General features: G+C 42.7%; 1 protein-coding gene across 1 annotated transcript; it reads right to left on the bottom strand.

Moving 5' to 3' along the window:
• Positions 1-252: 252 nt before the first annotated feature.
• LOC113110074 (dual specificity tyrosine-phosphorylation-regulated kinase 1A-like) lies at positions 253-16453 on the bottom strand. Its single transcript, XM_026274077.1, has 13 exons — positions 15998-16453; positions 15370-15475; positions 15193-15262; positions 13757-13908; positions 13526-13645; positions 12417-12605; positions 12187-12334; positions 10628-10914; positions 7879-8025; positions 6937-7077; positions 6544-6847; positions 2555-2643; positions 253-1746 (listed from the first exon to the last, which is right to left on the bottom strand). The coding sequence occupies exons 3-13, from the start codon at positions 15200-15202 to the stop codon at positions 1189-1191; spliced, it is 2145 nt and encodes a 714-aa protein (XP_026129862.1). The 5' UTR covers positions 15203-15262; positions 15370-15475; positions 15998-16453; the 3' UTR covers positions 253-1188.
• Positions 16454-18560: the final 2107 nt, after the last annotated feature.

The raw sequence follows: 18560 nt of genomic DNA on the forward strand, positions 1-18560 counted from the left end.
GCCGTTCTGACTGGGACACACACACACACACACACACACACACACACACGATAGATACCCTGTCTAGAAGATTAAAGTCTGAAGATCTACTCTCCGTCCCGTTTCAACCCTAGAGTCTTGCTTTTGTACTAGCGTGGTCTTCATCATCTACTTTGGCCTGGAAGCACTGATACCCATCGACTACCACAGAGAACTTCCACTGCATGTTACCAAGACGTAAATGTACTCAAAATACCATTAGGAAAAAAGTAGTGAGTTCTAAACTTCCTTTATTAAAAAAATATAAATATGTACATAAATTCTATTTCAGCTATTAAAATGGGGTCACAAAGTAAACACCTGAAGCCTGTTTCATGGACTCCCTCCACAGGAACTCTAGAGAACCATGTGTCCGCTCGCAACCGTCACCAGCGCACACACGGACGGACGGAGAGAGACGCGGATTGCTTTAGTAGCGAGAGACAGCGGCGTCCGGCCGAGAGGATCTCCGACTGTCCAGCTGCTCTGGGACCAGCCGAGCAGCTCGAGTCCGCGTCCACCGTCCCGCCTCATCAACAGAACACCACCCACACAGCCGTCTGATGAGAGCAAATGAAGAGAGAAAGAAAGACAGAGCGACAGAACTCCGCAAGCAATGGCGTCCAGGATTCAAACATCACTTCCAGTTCTGACAGGCGTTCACTGACATGACACACACCTTTGCTTCAAAGTGCAGAACTGCTACATTATTGGTTACAGACATCTATGTTCTATAAAAAAAACGCCTTTGGTACAATAAATTATCAAAAGGGAGAAACAAAAGTGGTGTAAAATTCACAGCATAATCGCGAAGCCAAATCAAAGAAGCGAAAGGGCTGAAGTAAAACACACATGCTGAGCACAACAGAAGAGCGGGAAGGGACTGGGCCTGTGACGCCCCACGCTGGATCTCTAGTGAAGAAAGGCCTCGGATCACCGTGTCGTGAATGAAGGGTGTTCAAACGTCAAAAATACATGAAAGCTTGGGAAACGTCCGGCTCGTCTTCGCTCAGTCCGTAACGATAAGGCCATATTAAAGAAGCGCTGCCCGCGGCGGTCTCGTCGCACTCTGGGAAAGCTCCGCTTGAATCATGCGACCCATCTGAGAATCAGAGAACAGAAGCAAGGGTCGGAGGAGGACAGGCTGGGGTCAAGCCAGTGTTAATCGGGTCAGGAGCTGGCCACCGAGCCCTGCTGTACACACACCATGGGGGACTCCTCGCGCTCCAGACCCATGCCAGCCTCGGACATGTAGCGGCCCGGCCCAGAGTTCGAGGGGTGACCCGGCACGCCCGTCTCCTGCCGAGGGTTAGAGAAGGCACCCAGTCCTAAAGTCATGCTGCTGTTGTGGCCGAAGCCCAGGCGGCTCTGGTAGGCGTAGTGATGGTTCCCGGTGGAGGACGAGGATGTGGACGAGGATGAGGCAGAGGAAGACAGCGAGGTCATGGACAGGTGTCCGGGGGTCACCTCCATAGAGTCCTGTGTGGAGGCGCTGTGGGAGGGCGAGTAGAGGCGGGGCCGGGGCCGGGCGGGGCCCTGACCGTGCTGCGCTGGAGGGTGGTGGTGATGATGATGGTGGTGATGATGGGACGTGTGGGGGTGCAGAGCCTTGGGCTGGTGGGGGGGCACGTTGAAGGTGGTCTCCTGGACGGGGTGAGTCTCTCCGGACGCCTGCTGGAGTCCGTCTCCTCCCACCCACCCCAGCGCCGGAGCGAAGCCCTGTCTCGCCTGAGGAAGAGCACACACACAGGTCAAGGTGTGTGTGTGTGTGTGTGTGTGTTTGTGAGTGTGTTTATGTGTATTTGTGTGTGTGAGTGTGTGTATGTGTTTGTGTCTGTGAGTGTGTGTATGTGTATTTGTGTGTGTGTGTGTGTGTGTGTGTATGTGTTTGTGTCTGTGAGTGTGTGTATGTGAGAGTGTGTGTGTGTGTGTGTGTGTGTGTATGTGTGTGTGTGTGTGTGTTCACCGCTGCACTGAAGTGTCCCCCGCTGTGTGTGTGTGTGTGTGTGTGTCTGTGAGTGTGTCTGAGAGTGTGTGTGTGTGTGTGTGTGTCTGTGAGTGTGTGTGTGTGTGTGTGTGTGTGTGTGTCTGTGAGTGTGTGTGTCTGTGAGTGTGAGTGTGTGTGTGTGTGTGTGTGTGTGTGTGCTCACCGCTGCACTGAAGTGTCCTCCGCTGTGAGAGTGTGTGTGTGTGTGTCTGTGAGTGTGTGTGTGTGTGTCTGAGAGTGTGTGTGTGTGTGTGTGTCTGTGAGTGTGTGTGTGTGTGTGTGTGTCTGTGAGTGTGTGTGTCTGTGAGTGTGAGAGTGTGTCTGTGTGTGTGTGTGTGTGTGTGTGTGTGTGTCTGTGAGTGTGTGTGTGTGTCTGTGAGTGTGTGTGTGTGTGTGTGTGTGTGTGTGTGTGTGTGTGTGTGTGTGAGTGTGTGTGAGTGTGTGTGTGTGAGTGTGTGTGTGTGTGTGTGTGTGTGTGTGTGAGTGTGTGTGTGTCTGAGTGTGTGTGTGTGTGTGTGAGTGTGTGTGTGTGTGTGTGAGTGTGCTCACCGCTGCACTGAAGTGTCCTCCGCTGTGCCGGTGTTGATGGGTCGGGTCGGAGCGTGCTCGGCCGCTGGTGCTCGTTCCAGACGATCCTCCTGCAAACACACAGCGCTTCGAGTCAGTGACACCAGAATAGGGCTGAGAGATAATTCTATAATGATTATTATCTTCAATGATTTTAAAACAATATGAAAAGTTCGATAATGTCTCTGTCCCAAAAGTGTAATGAAACCGCGCCACACGGAGGATTGATCTGAACGGCAGCGCAGCATGAGATCACTAGATCAGACGAGTCTCGGTCAGCGCTGGGAGATACAGTGTGAAGCGCTGCATTCAGCAAACAACACTAATTCAATTCAAGTTTATTTGTTAAGCGCTTTTTACAAAACAAATCGTTACAAAGCAACTTTACAGAAAATGATGTTTCTACAGTATTTAGTAATAGCTTATAAGTGGTGACTGTCAGTTTGTGCACGTATGACAGGATTTGTAGAAGAATTAATACAAGACGTAGTCAGCCAGACGATGAACATTATTAATATTATTAAGACTTGATGGTTGCTCTGTCAATTCTTCGTCATCAGTTAGGAACCTAGGTGTGCTATTTGATCGCAATCTTTCCTTAGAAAGCCACGTTTCTAGCATTTGTAAAACTGCATTTTTCCATCTCAAAAATATATCTAAATTACGGCCTATGCTCTCAATGTCAAATGCAGAAATGTTAATCCATGCATTTATGACCTCAAGGTTAGACTATTGTAATGCTTTATTGGGTGGTTGTTCTGCACGCTTGGTAAACAAACTACAGCTAGTCCAAAATGCAGCAGCAAGAGTTCTTACTAGAACCAGGAAGTATGACCATATTAGCCCGGTCCTGTCCACACTGCACTGGCTCCCTATCAAACATCGTATAGATTTTAAAATATTGCTTATTACTTATAAAGCCCTGAATGGTTTAGCACCTCAGTATTTGAATGAGCTCCTTTTACATTATACTCCTCTACGTCCGCTACGTCAAAAATGTATTACACTTATTCCTTTCAAAAAGTGAAACTTTGATATATTTCAAAATGTTTATTTCTTTTAATTTTGATTATAACGGACAACTCAGGTGTTCATCTTCAGTTCTCTCTTCACAGCAGTTCAGTCAGATACTGTTTGAGTAAATGAATTACTCCGGGATATTGGTTTGTTTGAACTCAGAGGGAGTGTCAGCCACATTAAAAAAAGTTAACAGCTCAATTCCAAGTCAATTGAGGATTAATGCGTTTGGAGATGCAAACCGTTTCAAATGATTCAGTTCGATTTGGTGAACTGGTTCAAAAAGGTCCAGTTACATCAAATGATTCGACTGTAAAGTATGAACATGTAAAGTATGAGCATGTACAGCACTCAGTACTGAGTTGTGTCTCTTGTGTCTGAATGACTGCAGCAATGCGGCGCTGCATGGAGTGGATCAGTCTGTGGCACTGCTCAGGTGTTATGAGAGCCCAGGTGTCTCTGATAGTGGCCTTCAGCTCTTCTGCATTCTTGGGTCTGACACATAACATCTTCCTCTTCACAATACCCCACAGATCTTCTATAAGGTTAAGGTCAGGCGAGTTTGCTGACCAATAAAGAACAGGGATACCATGGCCCTTAAACCAGGTACTGGTAGCTTTGACACTGTGTGCAGGTGCAGAGTCCTGTTGGAACATGAAATCTGCATCTCCATAAAGTTGGTCAGCAGCAGGAAGCAGGAAGTGCTCTAAAACTTCCTGGTATACGGCTGGGTTGACCTTTGACCTCAGAAAACACAGTGGACCAACACCAGCAGAAGACATGCCACCCTAAACCATCACTGACTGTGGAAACTTTACACTGGACTCAAGCAACGAGGATCGTGTGCCTCCTCTCTTCCTCCAGACTCTGGGACCCTGATTTACTTTCATCAGAGAACATAACTGTGGAGCACTCAGCATCAGTCCAGTCCTTTCTGAAGCGAGACGCTCCTGACGCTGTCTGTTGTTCAAGAGTGTCTTGACACAAGGAAAGTGAAGCTGAAACCCATGTCTTGCAGACGTCTGTGTGTAGTGGTTCTTGAAGCACTGGCTCCAGCTGCAGTCCACCCTTTGTGAATCTCCCCCACATTTCTGAATGGGTTTTGTTTCACAGTCCTCTCCAGGGTGCTGTTATCTCTATTGCTTGTACACTTGTTTCTTCCACATCTTTTCCTTCCCTTCTCCTCTCTATTAATGTGCTTGGACACAGAGCTCTGCGAACAGCCAGACTCTTTTGCAATGACCTTTTGTGTCTTGCCCTCCTTGTGCAAGGTGTCAGTGGTCGTCTTTTGGACAACTGTCAGGTCAGCAGTCTTCCCCATGATTGTGTATCCTACAGAACTAGACTGAGAGACAAATTAAAGGCTTTGCAGGTGTTTTGAGTTAATGAGCTGATTAGAGTGTGGCACCAGGTGTCTTCAATATTGAACCTTTTCACAATATTCTAATTTTCTGAGATAATGAATTTGGGCTTTTCCTTAGTTGTCAGTTATAATCATCAAAATTAAAAAATTCTGTGTGTAATGTAAATGTGTAATGAATGAATACAATAATATACAAGTTTCACTTTTTGAATGGAATTAGTGAAATAAATCAACTTTTTGACGATATTCTAATTATATGACCAGCACCTGTGTATGTTTGTGTATTTATATATATATATATTTATAATACATTCACACAGTGCACACACATATTATGTAAACAAACACTTATTTTGGATGAGATTAATCGTTTGACAGCACTAGTTTTATCTAGTTATGGAAAATTACCAGTCTGGTTTCAATTTGGAGCAAAAATCTGACTTTAAACTTGAAATCAATAAAGTAGTGATGACCATTTTAACTGGTTAACTGTTAACTGACTGTTAAGAACTTCGATCTTTGATGATATAGATCTTTACAAACATTATAAACACTAAGCATAGCTAGTCATTCCATTCCACAACAAATCATTTCAATTAACAGTATTTAGAAAAGAACAAGAATTAAAAATAAAATAAACTATAGACATATATAGCAATAAACAACAAGCTAAAATATCCATTTAGGCCAAAACTGAACTGAAACTAACGTTGGGTCTCTCATTCAACACTAAATCAAATGTTTCCGTATTTGCGATGTATTTGAATGACAGATTATTATTTATTATGTATTTTACTCACGTTCCATTATTTTTTTTTTAAAACATCACGGCGGTATAGTGATAACACTTAACGGCACAGATTCTACTACATTTTAACTGCGCAGTCATTATTTGTTCTTCCATGTATTTTCCTGTATTTTATTATGATAATGAGCAGGCTGCATTATCAAGTGTGTGTGTGTGTGTGTGTGTGTGTGTGTGTTTAAAAAGAGGAAGCAACTACTCCTTTTAGTTAAAAAGATAATCGGAAATTGTAAAAGGTTTGCCTTTATTTGTGTACATTCATAAAAATAAAAAAAACTAATCTTTATGCTTTTGTAAAATAACCCTAAAGAAAAACCGGATGCTGTTTGCTTTCATGCAGCGTAAAAACTAACCTTAACTTTGCTTTTTGTTCATTTTCTTAATTTATTAAGTAAAAATATATTTCTCATATAGGCCTATTTATTCATTTTATATATGTGTATGTATATATATATGTCTATATACAGTCTTTATAATGTTTTTCTCCTCTCTCAGAAGCGCTGCAGGTGCGTGATGTGAATCCTCATGTTCTGTTGTTTGCTGCTTTTGGCTAATGTAAAATTAATTCCCGGGAAACAAATGTTAGTATTTTAACAGGTCACAGACACTTGTAATTTTAAACACCATGTCAGTTAACGGTTAATAATTGGTTGACGAGCGTTGGTTCTCGGTTAGGAAAAATAACCGAACTGAACATCCCTAAAACAAAGATTTGAGATTTATTGTGATAATTCTGTCTATAGAGTGATGTGAGAAGAATGGTGATCAGTGTTCTCCCTCTCTGACCTGAGCTGGACGAGGTGCTGGACGTGGTTCCAGACGACTGCGACTGCTCCAGCGCTGGACTCGTGGACACACTGCTGCTGGTGTTGGTGCCTTCGTCTGCCGTCTTCTTGAAGAAGCTGTGCTGCAGAGCGTAATACGGCTGGATGCGGGTCTTGGGGTCGTAGTCCAGCATCCGCAGGACCAGGTCTTTGAACTTCAGGTAGTCTGCGACGGCGTGACCCGACTCTCCAGCTCTCCGCCCGCCGGGGCCACCAGCCTCCACACCCAGAATACTGTGCAGCTTCCGGGAGCCGGCGGGTTTATACTGCACACACACGAGAGAGAGACGAGAAGAGTCAGCATCACCAGACAAACAGAGCCGACCACAAGATCAGAGTAAAGAAGGAATCACACCCTTTTGCCATCTTTGGTCTTCTTCACACACCACGTGCTGTCAGACATCTTCTCAAAGAACTTCCTGGCTTTAGACGCCTGCTCCAGGATATGACTGGGAGGGACGCCCAACACCTCCACGATTTTGTTCATCTGGTCCACCTGCAACAAACATCCATCTCAGACGGGAAGAAGAAGACTACATCTGCACGAGGAGGAGCAGTGCTTCACATTTAACTGACTCTGACTAAATATTAAATCACACACAAAAAAGCTGTGCTTTCAATGTTTTTGTATTCCAATAAATAAGGTTGATATAACTCCTACATTTGAGATACAAGTGAAAATATTGATTTCCCAATTTTAGTACCACAGCAAGCATTGCTAGGCTTTACTAATATAAAGTTAAAATACTAAGTGAATGCTGTTATAACAAAATATGAAAAACTTGAAAATGATTCAAATGAAATAAACAGCACTTTGTTTTCAGGTGGGTCTAATTCAGGTCAGTGCAGGAATGTAATTAAATGTGAACTAACACCACAAACTGTGCAAATTAAATATAGATTCATCCTTAGTAAAGTAAATCAAGTTATTCATTCAGGAGCATTGCTGTTTTTCTCTTTGTATTCTGTTCTTGGATTAACATTAGATGACCGATTATTAGGCTGCTGTCACTTTAAGACTGAATGCATGATTCCAGCGGTTCACTTTCAAGAGAAACAAGCGTTTACAAGGATGCTAGCCAAGAGGGACAGTCTGACATAGCATATACTGTGTGAACATGATGCAGATTTTACATTAAAAGACAACCTGGGACAGAAAGATGTATCCGTTTATCAGACCAGTTTTGTTTCTAAGGCGGTACCATGCTTCAGTGCGACTGGTGTAATGTGTAGTTTGTGCTGAACTGATTTGAGAGGACCCTCGGTCTCCTGCAGGAAGTGTTCGGTCAGGACTCACCTCGTTAGCGCCGCTGAACAGAGGTTCTCCGGTGTGCATCTCCACCAGGATACAGCCCAGAGACCACATGTCGATGGCCAGATCGTAGGGCATTCCCAGCAGCACCTCGGGCGAGCGGTAGAACCGGCTCTGGATGTACTGGTATATCTGAGGACACACACATCAGTAGAGATGGGCATATGGGCTTAAATACAGTGGGGCTCGAAAGTTTGGGAACCCTTTGCAGAATCTGTGAAAATGCGAGTAATTTTCAAAAAATAAGAGAGATCATCCTAAACGCATGTTATTTTCTTATTTAGTACTGTCCTGAGTAAGATATTGTACATAAAAAATATTAACATTTAGTCCACAAGACAAAAAAAATACTGAAATTATTAAAATAACCCCACTCAAAAGTTTGTGAACCCTTGGTTGTTAATACTGTGTTCTGTTCCCTGATGATCCTCGACTGTCTTTCTGTTTTGTGATGGTTGTGCATGAGTCCCTTGTTTGTTCTGAACAGTTAAACTGAGCAGCGTTCTTCAGAAACATCTTTAAGCTCCTGCAGATTCTTCAGTTTTCCAGCATCTTTACATATTTGAACCTTTCCAGCAGTGACTTTATGATTTTGAGATGCATCTTATCACACTGAGGACATTTGAGGGAATCAAACACAACTATTTAAAAAGATTCAAACATTCACTGATGCTCCAGAAGGAAACAAGATGCATTAAGAGCTGGGGGTGAAAACTTTTGAACACAATGAAGATGGCCAAATTTGTCTTATTTTGTTGAAATATAATTTTTTTCCGTTTAGTTCTGGCCTTCGTAAGCAACACAAGATACTTGTATGTTTCACGGTACACAAATTAAGTACAATTTACCTTGATCTTCAAATTCCAAAAGTTTTCACCCCCAGCTCTTAATGCATCTTGTTTCCTTCTGGAGCATCAGTGAATGTTTGAATCTTTTTAAATAGTTGTGTTTGAGTCCCTCAAATGTCCTCAGTGTGATAAGATGCATCTCAAAAGCATACAGTCACTGCTGGAAAGGGTTCAAATATGCAAAGATGCTGGAAAACTGAAGAATCTGCAGGAGCTTAAAGATGTTTCTGAAGAACGCTGCTCAGTTTAACTGTTCAGAACAAACAAGGGACTCATGCACAACCATCACAAAACAGAAAGACAGTCGAGGATCATCAGGTAACAGAACACAGTACTAAGAACCAAGGGTTCCCAAACTTTTGAGTGGGGTTATTTTAATAATTTCAGCAATTTTTTTGTCTTGTGGACTAAATGTTAATATTTTTTATGTACAATATCTTACTCAGGACGGTACTAAATAAGAAAATAGCATGCATTTACTATGATCTCTCTTATTTTCAGAAAATTACCCCTATTTTCACAGATTCTGCAAAAGGGTGCCCAAACTTTCGAGCCCCACTGTATATATCATGATCATTTCTGATTTATTGTGATAACAATATCAATGATAAACAATATAAACGATAATCCTGTTTCTTTAGAGAAAAGTGTTTTCTTTCCTTATTTTTTCCCAAAATAACTGGGCACACAGATAACGTGATGAAGGTTTATTTCACACTGGAAGCCGAGGGCTGCAGAAACTACACTGACCACGCTCAGGAAATCACTAACATGGACAAAAGTTATAGCTATCACTGAATAAAACGCAGATATAGAAATTTTAACTGAGAAAGCTTGAAGAAAATACACCTAAATTGCAATAATATATGGTTTATCGGTGTTCTTCAAGAAATCTTGGGTGTTTTTCTAAGGACAGAGTATATTTATTATGCAACGCTAATCAATATAGTCTGTCACTGTATATAATACTGTAAAATACTACCCTTATTCTGTGATATGAGACGTTATTTTAATTTAATAAGTTAATTAGGAGTAAAAGCACGTGAATGATATCTTTGTTGGACAACAGGTGTGTACTAGTGGTCGACCGATATCACTGTTTCAGCCGATACGGATACCTTGGAAAACAGGTAGCTGATATAAAGATTATTTTATTTTTATTTTTTATTAATATTTAAGAAACCAGAAATGTGACAAAGTATTTTTCACAAATAAATCAAGTTTAAATAGAGTTTAAAGTTTAAAGTGATCTATTCACACGGACAGACGTCACACAGAGAACACACACGAGATCACGCACGACACACACTTCACAAGATCTCACAGCTGGACTAGATTAAGTTTGCAAAATCTGTGAAATTAAATGTTCATTAATCATTCAGAGATTTGTTTAGATGATATACATGCGAATTTGCTGAATGCTGAGAGCAAACGAGAAAGTATTATAATGTTTGCCTATTACTAATAAATATTTTTTTTTATATTTTATTTCCATAATACATTAATTCCTTTGTTTAACCGTTCTATCGGATTATTAGACAGAAATGTTAACGAGGACGATGACCGAGAGAGTGTGTGAGCACTGTGTGTGTTTTCAGCTCCGTCAAAACATAAATCACATGTGTCACATCGGCCAAGTAGAGAAACGTATCGACTAATGCCAATATTAGAAAATGCCAAATATCGTCCGAACCAAACCAGTTCCAGATTATAGAAGGAGCGATATACTCCTCCTGTGTTTCACGTCTGCCTCCCCTGTGTCGCTCCACAGCACTAGGCTTTATCGTTATCACCGTGGGAAGACTATATCTTATCATGGGAGAATGAATCATCCATCCCTAGCTTTGAGGTGCAGTCTAACAAACAGACAGTGATTGTGGTCTCACCCGCTGTCCCAGCTGACACGAGCTCCCGAAGTCCACGATCTTGATGGCGGATCTCTTGGGGTTGCACAGCAGGATGTTCTCGGGCTTGAGGTCACAGTGGATGATGCTCAGCTCAGGTGTGGCCAGGAAGAGCAGCGCGGTGCACAGCTGCTGAGCAAACTTACGCGTCAGGTTCAGAGACACGCCGCGGAAATTAGTGTTCCTCAGCAGGTCGTACAGGTTATAGGACAACATCTCGAAGACCAGACACAAGTGGTTCCTGAACATGAAATGGCGTTTCAGATGAACTGGAGGAGACAGAAAGACAGAATGAGTTTAATGAGGGTAACGCTTCACTGATGGAAGAGAAACTCATGTGTTGAAGGCTAGACGGCACCCTAACGCAAGGTTTAATCGAACAGTTCTGTGATCAGCTGTGAATCTCCATCACATTCCTCCAGATGGAGCAGCATTTACTACACCGACATGACACACGTCAATATTGCAGCTTCAACTTATTGTGCAGCTCTGTCCTAATACAAGGACACGTCTGAATCTCAGGGTTTTCTGCCCCTCTGTTCTCATTAAACATCTTTGGGAAGATCTACACAATCAACAATGAATCCATCTACAGCCATATAGTAAAGATGACAAAAACTAAATATTCCTGCTAATTGGCACTGCTTGTGTGGTAAATTTCATTTTGTCTTTGTTTTCAAGTTCTTCTGGATGGAAGCATCTGCTGATTGATTCAATTTACACATAATGAACTTATCAGCCATTGGAAGGAATAAAACACGTGCTCTTGTAAAATAAAGTTGGACTGACACCAAATAACAAGAGCAGTCTCTGCTTCCTGATGAATGATCAATACCTCAGGCAACAAAACAACCGCCCCCTTGACTCAAACCGTTATTAATTGAACCTTACCTGCATGACCAACCCAGCCAGCCCTAACCACAACATTACCCAGGTTTATCTGCTGGGACTGGTCAAACAGACGGAAGAAAAGTTTTGGCAAAACACAACCAAATGACCACTGTATTTTTGGGTGAAGAACAGGTTCAGAGTCCTGCACGTATTCTGTGGCTCAAAGGATTCTAGACCATAATAACTGGCACCTCACCTCTGCCTTCGGAAGCGTTTCGTCTGTTCTCAGGTGCTTTTAACATTTTAACATGGATTTATAAGCGTTATCTGATTGACAGGAACAGGATCACGATACTGAACTTGTTCAGCACATGTCCACAGACAGACAGGAGCCCGTTTGTGTGAGAGAGGAAACACACGCTAACACGGGACCCGGGTCTATATTTTTAAACATGTGTAGTTGGCCTGCACGCAGACTGCCTTAAAAAGAACGGTTCATTCCTCTCCAAACACTGGTTCATACACACAACATCATGACAAACACATTTCAGAGAACACGTCCCCATGCTCGCTCGTTCTGCATACAAAACCAACACTGAGGCAAAATATGACCAAATATCAGAGGGCAGCAGAAATCTGGCTCCCTATAGGAGCTTTCTAAGAATTGAATTCATCTCCAGCACAGGAGCTGTGATAGAGTCACACATTACCGATGTAATACTTCATCTCGGTGTCGTGTTTGTTCATGAGCTCCAGCAGTCGGACTTCAATCTGAGCCTGATTCAGAAAGGCCTTTTTATTCTTGATGATCTTGATGGCGACCCACTCCTGCTCCACGCGGTCATAGGCCTTCACCACCTGCCAGAGACCAACACACACACGTCAGACCAACCCAAACACACCGCACGAGTCTCTACTAGCGGAGCTGAGAGACACGGACCTGACCGAACGAGCCTTTGCCTATTAGAGAATCAATCTCGTATCTGTCCATCCACTTCTCTCCGTTTTTAACGATGTAGTCAAAGTTGTCGTCATCGTAGCCGTCGTTGTAAATCTTCCTCTCCTTCTTGTTGCTGGAGTCCTCGCCCTGACCCTGTTGGTGACGACGCTTCTTCTTTGCATAGTATACCTGCAAACACACACACACACACACACACACATCATCATCATCATCACATCATACACACACAACCTACAGGTCTTCATCGCAACCCGCCAAAATAAAAGTCTGGTTTGATTGGAATAAATATTTGTGACCCTGGAGCACAAAACCAGTCACAGAGGTCAAAATATTTCTTAAACTGAGATGTATACATCATCTGAATCTGAATAGATCATCTCTCCAGTGATGTGTGGTTTGTGAGGAGGACAAAATTTGAAAATCTGGAATCTGAGGGAGCAAAAACATCTAAATATTGAGAAAATCATCTTTAAAGTTGTTCAGATGAAGTTCTTAGCAATGCATATTACTAATCAAACATTAAGTTTTGATATATTTACAGTAGGAGATTTACTAAATATCTTCATGAACATGATCTTTGTGCTTTAGTGCTGCAGGGACACATATTACTAGTGTACAGCAAAATGAACTTACTGTAATAATAATAATAATAATAATAATAATAATAACAAACAATTAGTAAACTTTCAAGAATAAGCACATTTCCACAAATTTTGCAGCACTTTGTTTTGTCAAAATAATGATAGGAATTCATTAATTTGGTAAAAAGATTTTTAAAAAATGGTAGTTTCATGCCTTCATCTGATTGATAGAAAAGCTAAAAAATAGGGCTGTTATTGAAACAACTGGATAAAATAAAGCTTTTTCTGAGTAAATTAAGCTTAAAATAAATTCTCATGTCTGATCCACTTAATCACATTCAGACTAAAAAAAATAAAAAATGGAGGAAAAAAAAAAAACTTTTGAAGTAAAAATGTAATTGATTTCATAGGGCCACTGATGCAAGTGATGTTATTATTATTCATCACCAAAAAACCTTGTTTCTTTAAATCATGTTCAGCATGAGTTCTGCTTCCTGAGAGACGCACCTCATTGATGTGTTTGTATGTTTTGATCAGTTCGATGGAGAGTTTTCTTAAGGGAGCAGTCGCTGGATCCCGGAAACACTGAGGCATCCGCCGCTGAACCATCACCAGATCAGCAGTTACCTGTGACACACACACACACACACACACACACACACACACACACACAGGTCAGCGCTCATGAGCGGCGTGTGAGCTCATACACACTCACTAGAAGCACACGCGAGTGTGTACCTGCGGGGCCTGCAGCGCAGCGGCTGATTGGTCAGCATCGCTCGGCGGGTGACCATCACTGAACGGCGCATCCATCTGCACACCAGCCGAATGGAAAGAAAACGAGGGGGCCAGCCGAACAGAGAAGGGTTTGCATGCTGAGGTCTCTCCTCCTGTAACACACACACACAGGTGACAACCTCCTCCAATCTAGGAACGTCTAATGCTCTGACTCAGACATGAACGACAGTCTCTTTTCTCGTCTTTGTTTTACAGCAGCAAGCGCTCCAGTGAAACACAATCCAGAAGATCTGATCGAGTTACAGAAGATCCCAAACAGCTCGGACCGAGACGGAAGATCATGCTTTTGTCCCGAGACGACAGTCCTGCAGAACGATGGCTTGAACGTTCAAACACACACACACACACGCAGGTCTAATCAGAGCTGGTCGAGGGAGTGAGTGTGTGTTTATGACTCAGCATCAGCATCTCACACACACACACACACACACACACACACACACGCTGAACTCGGTCACACTGTAAATGCAGAAACAGCGAGCACACAAACACTTGTTTTCTAATCAGATGATTGCAGTGACAGACCTGAAGCGTGAGTGAATGATTTCACACTACACACATCTAGACGACATTTGAGGATTCAGCGGCACCCATCGCACTAATAACAGCACAATAAAGACTACATGTGAGCGTTTGTGATGGATGTGATGTTTGGAAATGTGACGGTCTGCAGCGAGTGGGAATCTGCAGATCATTAAGTCGTCATTTATCAGCGTCTCTCCCACCAAACACAATGCAGCACATTCACACTGGAAACCAGCTCGAGCCCAGCAACAGTGCCTCATTACCATAGCCTACCACCAGGAAGATGCCACGCCATTGGCCCATCAGCTAAAGCAGCAGCCAATCAGGAAAGGGTATGCAAATAACCCACTTTTGTTGCTAGGGCAAAGCTCTGAGGCTGCAACCAATAGGAAAACAGGTAAGAGGCATGAAATTGAATTGCACTTTGACACATTTCCCAGCACAGTTTAACAGTATTTGCTGATAGAAAAGCTCTCGGGTGAAGAACCCGGAATCAGTTTGTGTGAGAGAGGGGCCCGGGCCCTGGAGACAGGTACTACCACGGGACCCCGGCCTGCATTTTTAAACATTTAGAACCCACTGGCACACAGTCTGCCCTAAATAGAGCGCTCGGTTCCTCTGTAAACGCTGGCCTGACAGGAGCCTAAAGAGGAGTCTCTGAATAAACACACACTGCTGCAGCCTAGAATTAAACTGCTGCTCCGGTCAGAAAACAGCACACTACTGCCCTGTTTCATACTGTAACGCTGCTCTGACACAATCTGCATTTTTAGAAGCGCTATATAAACAAGGTGACTTGACACACACACACACACACGTGAGCAAAACACAGGGTTAGGATCACTGCTCACCTGTATGCATCGTCTTCTGACAGATCTCATATCATTGTGACAGAGGAGTCCATCTGCAAACCACAGCCCACTGCAAGAACAGCACAGACGTGTGAGCGACCACATACTGTACCTGTGTGTGTGTGTGTGTGTGTGTGTGTGTGTGTGTGTGTGAGAGAGAGACACACACGAATGTACCTGAAGCGACACGCGAGTGGTTTCAGGTGAGAACAGCCCTGATGTCTCAGCAGGGTCTTGCCGTTTTCTGAGATGATTGACTTGATCTTTAACCATTGGAGAAGATCTGCGGTGAAATCAGTCCAGTTTAGAGCAGCTCATCAACACAGCGGGTGTTTACAGCACGCACACACACACACACACACACAAGCGAGATCACAATAAAGCAAACAGAAACACAACGAAGAGCCCCTCATCATCATCTTCAGCTCGGGCTCTAGTAACGGACGTGACTTCGACGCTATAAATCAGTTTCGCGCCCATGGCGAGAATCAAAGCTGTCAAAATACCGTTAGCTTAGCACCGGAGCCGCGCGGAGACTGACAGCTTGTGATGCTGGGCGCGAAACAACCGATCATCGGCGAATCCTCGCTAGTTACACAGACGTTAGCAGCCCGGGCCTGTAAACGCACCGAAGCCTGAGCCAGAAAACAGCCCCGTTATCGTGCCGCGTCAACGGAAAAGTGCAGAACGCGTCGGATCACGCTTCGGTTCGCACGGAGCGAGCGGATCCGAGGCTCTGGTACGCGGCGGCGGGATCGCTGAGGGCAGCTAAGTGTTAGCCACGCCGCTAACCGTCATCACTCACCGTGTGGCGCGCCTCTTTCTGACGAGAAGAACGAGAATCCTCCGGAGGATCCGCGATCATTCCCAGCCAGCCGCTTCCTCGAGAATCCCTCTCCAGAGCAGGTCCGATGCGGAGAAGCGTCGCGGAGAACAGAACAGATCGTCGCGTCTCTCTCGGTGAGCGTCGCGCGCTCCGCAGCGCAGCAGTCCCGCGTGCGTCCGTCAGTCACTCATCTTGCGCGCGCGCCCCCGCCGCCGCCTGGACAAAATGGCGCGCGCTGCAAAACCGCGCACGACACTCGCGCGCTAAACTCGTCCCGCGGCTTGGGTCAGCGTCGGCACGGCGCGCGGATCGGCGGTCGGTGTCTCGGTCGCAGTCGAGCGGCGTCAGTCGCGGCGTCAGTCGTCTGAAGGAAGGGAAGAGAGTCGGGAACAAAATGGAAGCCGAACGAGAGCGTTTCCATGACTACTGTCCATCACACGGCCAAGTTCCCGGATGAACTCGTGACGCAGGAGCAGTTCTCGGGTTGCCATGGAAACTGCCATTCAATTTGACGTGTCGTGGGGCGTGGCGAAAGCGACTGTACATGCGCGCGACCATAGACATATAAATACCTAGACGCCTCATTGGCCGCTTTGAGCCGTTGGCGTCCGCCATGTTAGTGAGGGCAAGACTACCTTAAAACAAATGAAAGTAAACGGGGGAGCTGCGGTTTTTACTGAATAAAAACACGATAACGTTCACATTTTTTAACCGATTTCAGAGGTTTGTGATCTACGTGCAGTTAAAAAAAACTTTGCCTCCAGTTATTTAGTTAGGTTTGGAAAATGATTAATTGAAAGCTCACATTTGTCTCACTTGTTGATTTCGTTGATTTTTTCGGTTTACAAATCTGTCAATGTAGTATAACAGTGACATATTCATGTAATGTAATTTGAATGTACATAAACAGATAAAATAAATAAACAGATTGTTTACCAACGGCAGCATTTTCGCTTTGGCTCATTAGCTCAGAATATAATTATTTTTTAAAGCGGTTTTCAACTATATTTCATATCGCGTTTATTTCCGCATTTGCTGCGATCCATCTCCAGCGACACAGCATGAAAAAAAAACACATTTAACGTTACAATGCTTGAATGCAGTTTTACCATCAAAAAAGGTATTTTGTAAGTCGCTTTGGACAAAGGCGCTAAATGAATAAATGTAAATGTAATGTAACCTCATATGTAGTTGTTTTATTGCTTTCTCTGTGTTCAATCCCAACATTTTTCTTTCTTTTTTTCTCTCTTTTCTTTTGTCTCAGGACAGAACACAGCTCATTCCCTTTGAAATACTGGGATAAAATCTAAATAATACATCTTTAAACACTAATAATTTACTATCATTGAGAAAATGTAATAAAACAAGTAAATAAAAATCAAAAAGTGACACACTTGTCGTCTGCTTTTCATTTTGCTAGCACTATAGCCTACAGATGAACTCCACAACAAATCATAACACATGTAACTGATGAGGCTATGGATCCAGTGAAGATGAACATATCACTGATACAGTGCACAGTAGAAATATAGTAAAATGATATGTTATATTAAAAAGTATATGTAGTACAACTGAAAGTAAAGTGAATATTATGAAAAGTGAGTACAACGGTACAATATAACATACCGGTATGTGATATAATAGATTTATAATAGCATAAAATTATATGTATAATATGAATAATACAATAATAAATAACTGAACAACAATAGGTTAATAATAGCAAGAAGAATATGTAATATCAAGGGTGGAATAATAGAGAATAGACAAAAATGAAGAATACATTAATAGTAAATTAAAGAGTAAAATAAAAAAAATTGAAATGTAATTTTAAAATACTATTTGTGTAATAATTATTAATTAAATTAAGACACAACTAATGACACAGCACAAAAAAATTGTGGACATGAGTTCCAAATTGTGTTTAATTAATGAGCTCCTTAAGTAGAATATATACATGTACACACACACACATACATACACACACACACATACATATATATATAATAGAAAATCCTCTGAATCAATCTCAGCTCAAGAAACACATTTTATTTCAGTTTACAGTTCTGTCTTTCTCTGGGAATAGAGTGGTTTAGTTGTGAAGACAAAACCTGACTAATAAAGATTAATTCCCATTTATTCAATTAATGAGTCAAATAATGTAAAAATCTTGAGGATGCTTGACATTTTGTTCTATATATTATTTTTCCATGTATGTTAAAGTGTTGGGCGCGTTACTGTAATGCAGTTACTTTTGACATACCCTCGGTTTTTGAATCTGTACCCACGAATTCATAATCTGCGCGCACACTTTCGCAATCTGTTCCCATGGATTTGTAAACTGTAGCCTACTCACGGATTCATGCAGCAAGTGTTAACTTACAGTTTTAATGAATATTATTATGTGGAATGGGTCTACAGCAAAGTGTCTTAAGTGATTCTCTGTATGTTTTTCTCATACAGGTGAAACATTGTTGAAAACATGCACCTGTCTCTACTGTGGAGTCACCGGCTTTCAGTCAGATCCTTAGCATGAGAACAT

Source organism: Carassius auratus, chromosome 10, assembly GCF_003368295.1.
Source record: "Carassius auratus strain Wakin chromosome 10, ASM336829v1, whole genome shotgun sequence".
Lineage (NCBI taxonomy): Eukaryota > Metazoa > Chordata > Actinopteri > Cypriniformes > Cyprinidae > Carassius > Carassius auratus.